Below are 7,509 nucleotides of genomic sequence, written 5' to 3'. Positions count from 1 at the left end.
TTTCCTCAAGAATACTGCGGAGAGTGATTCAATATTTAGGCCTGTCACTGAATCCTCCAAGACCACTATATTTTTCTATTTTTTGGAGCAATACTTTTTTTTTTCTGTAGTAGTGAAACGCTTTTCTTTAAGTAGAATTTTAAATAGAAATCCAATGTTTGACAAAGATAAATAAGCTTTAATATAAACTTAAGGAAACAACTCATTTGATATAAAAACGAAGCTATTTGAAGATGATTAAAATGTGAAAGTGAATTACTAATTACATCTATGTGATATTACCATCAGCATTCATTAAGTTAACTTCAAGTATTTACAGACAACTTGAAGCTCATGGCCCATCTGAAAACTACTTTCCTGGTTGGCTTTAGACTCAAAGGAATCCTAAGAGAACCAAGGAGATACCTAGGGCTGGGTAGGCCCACACTACCATTCTAGTTGGTATGTTTTGTCTTCCCCTTTGCCCCTGTGATCAAAGTCACCACTTTGTTTTTACTAAGAAATTGCCCTTCTTATTGGCCTTCGTAGAATCTGCTCCCAAACTCGTGACTGTAACCTAGGGTAGTACCTCACATTATAAGTGGTGGGAAACATATCTCCTCTTCCCAGCTTTGCAGACACACATTCTGGCACAAAAGATGAAATTCCAATTCATTTCATTCAGAGACAGAAGGTAGAGGGTGTTAAATGGCTTAAAGCAGTGCACTTCATGATTTTCCAAAATCTGAGGATTTTTTTGTTGGTGGTGGTATCTCTTTTATATGCTAAAAATATCCTGGTCAGGGAAACAGATAAATGCCTTTACAGACTTAATATTTACAAGTGGAAAGTGAATTTCTTTAAAAACTTCAGTAAAATGTTTTTGGCTCTATCAATCAAAGAACAATTTTCCTCTCTGAACTTAAAATGAACAGATTCTGTGATTATTTCTCATTGGGCTAAAAAATTCCCCCATGTTTTGGATTCATAGCTGCTAGAAGGTAGAGGAGCTAGACAGTCTGACAAAAGGACGTGGGGGACATTACTCTGTTGGCACCTATATCAAAGCAAGAGCCTGTCAATGCACATTATTTTACATTAAAACAGGGAAGGTATGAGGAAATATCAATAATCTAGCAAAGGGGACAGGAATCCAAGTGTCCTCTTGTATGTCTACTGCCCACTTACCTTAGCTCAGATTACTGATATCTAAATATTCATTGAATATTTTTCAGAAGAAAGGACATCTCTGAAGAGAAATGCAACAGAAAGCAGATACCTTTTAATGATAAAAGCAAACTTTTCTCTCATCTCTTCTCAGAGAGAAATAAAATATACTTGCCTGTGGCTCTAACCAGTTAGGTATATTCTGAACAGAGGAAGGGAAAAGGCCTGAATAAAATAGTGATGTCAAACCAAAAGGAAGCAAGAGTGGCATAAAAATGGGATAAAATCAATAGTAGAGGAGAAGGGAAGTAAGCTGACAATTAGGTTCATAAATTATGGCTCTCCTGGTTCTCATTAGGAACTTGAAACAGGAATTTGGTGCAAGAAGCTACTTTACCTTTGAAGTCTTATAGATCATCCAGCAGATAAGCAGATTCTAAATTTGTGTGCAATCTGTTTACCCCTGAAAGGACTTAGCCTCAAGTGAATAATCTAGATTCTCCTCAAACAATGAGATTGTTTGAGGAGAAATTGTCCTGGCCTCTAGCACCCTAGAATTTGAGGCAATACACAGACCATGTATTAATTCCATGTAATACTGTCTCAGAAATCGATTTTATGACATCATACATTTTCAGATGGATCTTTTGCATTGAAGACAGTTTCTTCTTGTGGCACAATTGCTTTCACCTGAGGGAAGATCTCTGTACAACTTATTATATAACCTTCCATTTTCCTGGAATAGATCTAAATTTTGTACATGTGCTCTCTCAACTAATCAAAAAATCTTTGTTGCTTACTAGTTTCTGTCTAAATTTTTTTGAAGAGTTTGTTGAATGCTCAAGAAGAGTGTGCCAGGTAGAAAAATGTTCCAATTAATTTGATCCTTCAAGTTTTTGCTGCATGGCTTATACTCCCAGTACCTGAACTGGATTTATTAAATTCAAAAAAATTTTAAGAAGATTTATTAAAACAGACAGCTTAAAAATTACAAGGTTTCTGGATCAGTCATTATTAATATAACATTAAAGTAGTTTTAAGTTATAACAAATAAGGGGCTCCAATCAAGATGGTGGAATAGAAGGATGTGGAGCTCACCTCCTCCCTCAAATACATCAAATATATCTACATGTGGAACAATTCTCACAGAATACCTACTTAAAACGCTGGAAGAAAATCTCAGACATTTAAAAGTGCAAAAAATATCTCCATGTAACTATGTAGAATGAAAGAACAAAAAGGAAGCAGAAGGGGACCTGCAACCCTGGGAGGGAGCTTTGAAAGAGGAAATGTTCCTGCACCCTGGGAAGCCCCCTCACTGGTGGGGAGATTGGCTGGGACAGAAAGGGAGCTTCAAACACTTGGAGGAGAGGGCACCAATCAGTTTGCAGCAGGCAGAACAGAGAGAGACCTGCACAGATGGTCCATGCCACCACCCTTCACTCCCCAGCCTGAGATGTGCATCCACTGGTTCACATGGGACCTGGCTGATGAAACTTGGCTTTAGAGGACAGAGCCAGGGGGAGGACTGAGGTTGGCTGTGCAGAGACAGTCTGAAGGGGCTGAAGTGTGGTATGGCCACAACCTGGGGGTGTATACAGAAGAAACCCAGGCCTGCCATAGAAGTGAAGTGCCATTGTTAAGGGTCACATGCAGGGAAGGGCAGGGTGCGCATAACAACCTGACTCTTGGTGTGCTCAGAGTGGGTGTTCTGCAGGCATTGAAACCTCACTGTTAATGAGTGCAAGCGAAGGGAAGGGCAGGGCCCACCATAACAAAGGACACACATAGATTGAAAGTGATGGGATGAAAAAAGATATTTTATGCAAACAGAAATGACAAGAAAGTGGGGATCACAATACGCATATCAGACAAAATAGACTTTAAAACAAAGGCCATAAGGAAAGATAAAGAAGGGCACCATATAATGATAAAATGAACAATGCAAGAAGAGGATATTACACTCGTCAGTGTATGCACACCCAGTATAGGAGCACCCAAATACATAAAACAAATACTAACAGACATAAAGGGAAAAATTGATAGGAATACAATAATAATGGGAGACTTTATCACCCCACTCACATCAATGGGCAGATCTTCTAGACAGAAAATCAATAAGGTAACAGAGATCCCAAATGATATAATAAACTGTTACATTTAATTGATAATTTTAAGACCAGAAAAATTTTAAGACCAAAAAACCCAGAATACCCAATCTTTTCAAGTGCACATGGAACATTCTCTAGGATTGACCACATACTAGGGCGCAAAACAAGCCTCAACAAATTTAAGAGTCTAGAAATGATTTCAAGCCCATTTTCTGAGCACAGTGGCATGAAACTAGAAATCAACCACAGAAAAAGAAACGAGAAAAAAATGATTACATGGAGACTAAATAACATTCTACTAAAAAACAAGTGGGTCAATGATGAAGTCAAAGAGGAAATTAAATAATACCTTGAGACAAATGAGAATGAAAACACAACCATACAAAATCTATGGAATGTAGCAAAAGAAGTTCCTAGAGGGAAGTTCATAGCAATACAGGCCTTCCTCAAAAAACAAGAAAAATCGGAAATAAACAATCTAATCCACCACCTAAAAGTATTAGAAAAAGAAGAACAAACAAAACATAAAATCAGCAGAAGGAAGGAAATAATAAAGATGAGAAAGGAAATAAATAAAATAGAGATTAAAAAAAATAGCAAAACACCAACAAAGAGCTGGTTCTTTGAAAGGGTAAACAAAATCCACAAACCTCTGGCCAGGCTCACCAAGAAGAAAAGAGAAGACCCAAATAAACAAAATAAGAAATGAAATAGGAGAAATAACAACTGATACCACAGAAATACAAAAAACTATAAGAGAATACTATGAATAATTATATGCCAACTAATTTGACAACCTAGAAGAAATGGACAAGTTTCTAGAAATATACAGCCCACCAAAACAGAATCAAGAAGAAATAGGTAATTTGAACAGGCTGATCACTAGAAGTGAAATAGAATCTGTAAAAAAAAAAAAAAAAAGCAACAACTGCCTACAAACAAAAGTCCAGGACCAAATGCTTCACAGGAAAATTCTACCAAACATACAAAGAAAAACTTATATCAATCCTTCTCAAACTCTTCCAGAAGATTGAAGAGGAGGGAATACTTCCAAAGACATTCTATGAAGCCACCATCACCCTGATACCAAAACCAGACAAAGACGCTACCAAAAAAGAAAATTACAGGTCGATATCTTTGATGATTATAGATGTAAAAATTCTCAACAAAATATTAGCAAACTGAATCCAACAACACATAAAAAGGATGATACACCACAACCAAGTTGGATTCATCCCAGGGTCGCAAGGATGGTTCAACATATGCAAATCAATCAATGTGATACACCACATCAACAAAAGAAAAGACAAAATACACATGATCATCTCAGTTGATGCAGAAAAAGCATTTAATAAAATTCAACATCGATTCATGATAAAAACTCTTACCAAAGTGGGTATAGAGGGAACATATCTTAATATAATAAAAGCTATTTATGACAAAGCCACAACTAATATAATACTTAATGATGAAAAGCTGAAAGGCTTGCTGCCCAAATCTGGAACAAGACAAGGATGCCCACTCTCACCACTTCTATTCAACACAGTATTGGAAGATTTAGTCACAGCAATCAGACAAGAAAAAGGAATAAAATTTATCCAAATTGGAAGGGAAGAGGTAAAATTGTCATTATATGAAGATGACATGATACTACATATAGAAAATCCTAAAGACTCCACACAAAAACTACTAGAACTGATAAACAATTCAGCAAGGTAGCAGGATACAAAATTAACATACAGAAATCAGTTGCATTCTTTACATTAACAATGAAATATCAGAAAGGGAATGTAAAAAGCAGTCACCTTTAAAATCACATCAACATATAAAATAAAATACTGAGGAATGAACCTGACCAAGAAGGTGAAAGACTTACATGCTGAGAACTATAAAACATTAATAAAGGAAACTGAAGATGATTCAAAGAAATGGAAAGATATCCCATGCTCTTGGATTGGAAGAATTGCTATTGTTAAAATGCTCATACCAGCCAAAGCAATCTACAGATTTAATATGATCCCTATCATATTACCCATGACATTTTTCACAGAACTAGAAGAAATAATCCTAAAATTTATATGGAACCATAAAAGACCCAGAATTTCCAAAGCAATCATGAGGAAAAAGAACAAAGCTGCGGGCATAACCCTCCCATACTTCAGACAATACTACAAAGTTATAGTAATCAAAACAGCATGGTATTAACACAAAAACAGACATATGGATCAATAGAACAGAACAGAGAGCCCAGAAATAAATCCACATATCTACGGTCAATTAATTTTCAACAAACGAGACAAAAATATACAATGGAGAGAAGGCAGTCTCTTCTGCAAGTGGTTTTGGGAAAGTTGGACAGCTGCATTTAAATCAATGAAGTTAGAACACACCCTCACACCATACACAAAAATAAACTCAAAAATTGCTTAACGACTTAACCACAAGACATGACACCTAAAACTCCTAGAGGAGAACATAGGCAAAACATTCTCTGACATAAATTGTACTAATGTTTTCTTAGACCAGTCTCCCAAGGCAATATAAATAAAAACAAAAATAAACAAATAGGACCTAATCAAAATTACAAGCTTTTGCACAACAAAGGAAACCATAAACAAAACAAAAAGACAACCTACAGACTGGGAGAAAATATTTGCAAATGATGTGACCAACAAGGGCTTAATTTCCAATATATACAAACAGTCCATACAACTCAATAACAAAAAAAACAAACAAACAACACAATCGAAAAATGGGCAGAAGACCTAAATAGACATTTCTTCAAAGAAGACATAAAGTTGACCAGCAAGCACATGAAAAGATGCTCAACATTGCTAATTATCAGAGAAATGCAAATCAAAACTCCAATGAGGTACTACCACACACCAGTCAGAATGGCCACCATTAAAAAGTCTACAAATAACAAATGCTGGAGAGGGTGTGGAGAAAAGGGAACCCTCCTACACTGTGGGTGGGAATGTAAATTGGTTCAGCCACTATGGAAGACAGTATGGAGCTTCCTCAAAAAACTAGAAATAGAGTTATCCTATGATCCAGCAATCCCACTCCTGGGCATATATCCGGATAAAACAATAAATCAAAAAGATACATGCACCACTATGTTCATAGCAGCACTATTCACAATAGCCAGGACATGTTAGCAACTGAAATATCCATTGACAGACGAATGGATAAATATACTGTATATGTATACAATGGAATACTACTCAGACATAAAAAAAGTATGAAATAATGCCATTTTCAACAACATGGATGGACCTAGAGATTATCATGCTAATTTAAGTAAATCAGAAAGAGAAAGACAAATATCATATGATATCACTTATATGTGGAATCTAAAATAAATATATGAAACAGAAACTGACTCAGAGACATTGAGAACAGACTTGTGGTTGCCAAGGGGGAGGGAGGTGGAGGTGGGATGGATTGGGAATTTGGGATTAGCAGATGTAAACTATTATATTTAGGATGGATAAACAAAAAGGCCCTACTGTATAGCAAAGGTAACTATCAATATCCTGTAATAAACCATAATGGAAAAGAATATGAAAAAGAATGTATATATGTGTATAACTGAATCACTTTGCTGTACAGCAGAAATTAACACAACATTGTAAATCAACTATATTTCAATAAAATAAATTTTAATATTTTAAAAAATTTTATAACAAATAAATATTCTTAATAGAAAAAAGAAAAAATATTTTGTCCCAGTTTATAAAATACATAAATTATGGAATAATTCTAATGAATTTAGCAAACTCTCACTTATCCAGTGATAATTTAACTGGAGTAAAGAAAATCATTCATCTGTGAAAGAAAATCACTACAAGTAAGTGAAAACATTATGTAAACAAAGGGCATCTGGTTTTTGGAACCACACAGTCAGGACATGCAAAATAGGACTCATGCAATAGCAAAAGAAAGGGCGAAGGCTATGGATTCCAAGTCTGGAAAGTATGGTAGAAGAGTTAGTTAAGAAAGGAGGGACTTCCCTGGTGGCGCAGTGGTTGAGAATCTGCCTGCCAATGCAGGGGACACGGGTTCGAGCCCCGGTCTGGGAGGATCCCACATGCCGCAGAGCAACTGGGCCCGTGAGCCACAACTACTGTGCTTGCGCGTCTGGAGCCTGTGCCCCGCAAAAGGGGGGGCCGCGATAGTGAGAGGCCCGCGCACCACGATGAAGAGTGGCCCCCGCTTGCCGCAACTAGAGAAAGTCCTCGCACAGAAA

The 7,509-nt window shown here is 36.5% G+C and overlaps 1 protein-coding gene across 1 annotated transcript in view; it reads right to left on the bottom strand.

Annotated features, from left to right (window-relative positions):
• Window positions 1-743: 743 nt before the first annotated feature.
• The window catches only part of LOC133089168 (membrane cofactor protein-like), a 70,768-nt gene continuing 64,002 nt past the window's right edge, over window positions 744-7,509 (bottom strand). The window contains exon 8 of the mRNA XM_061187486.1: window positions 744-775. Coding sequence (XP_061043469.1) covers window positions 765-775 — 11 coding nt within the window. The 3' untranslated portion in view covers window positions 744-764. The remainder of the gene's footprint in view (window positions 776-7,509) is intronic.

Source organism: Eubalaena glacialis, chromosome 3 (genome assembly GCF_028564815.1).
Source record: "Eubalaena glacialis isolate mEubGla1 chromosome 3, mEubGla1.1.hap2.+ XY, whole genome shotgun sequence".
NCBI classification, from domain to species: domain Eukaryota; kingdom Metazoa; phylum Chordata; class Mammalia; order Artiodactyla; family Balaenidae; genus Eubalaena; species Eubalaena glacialis.
Note: the sequence above shows the minus strand (reverse complement) of the source record. Positions and strands in the feature narration are given on the sequence as shown.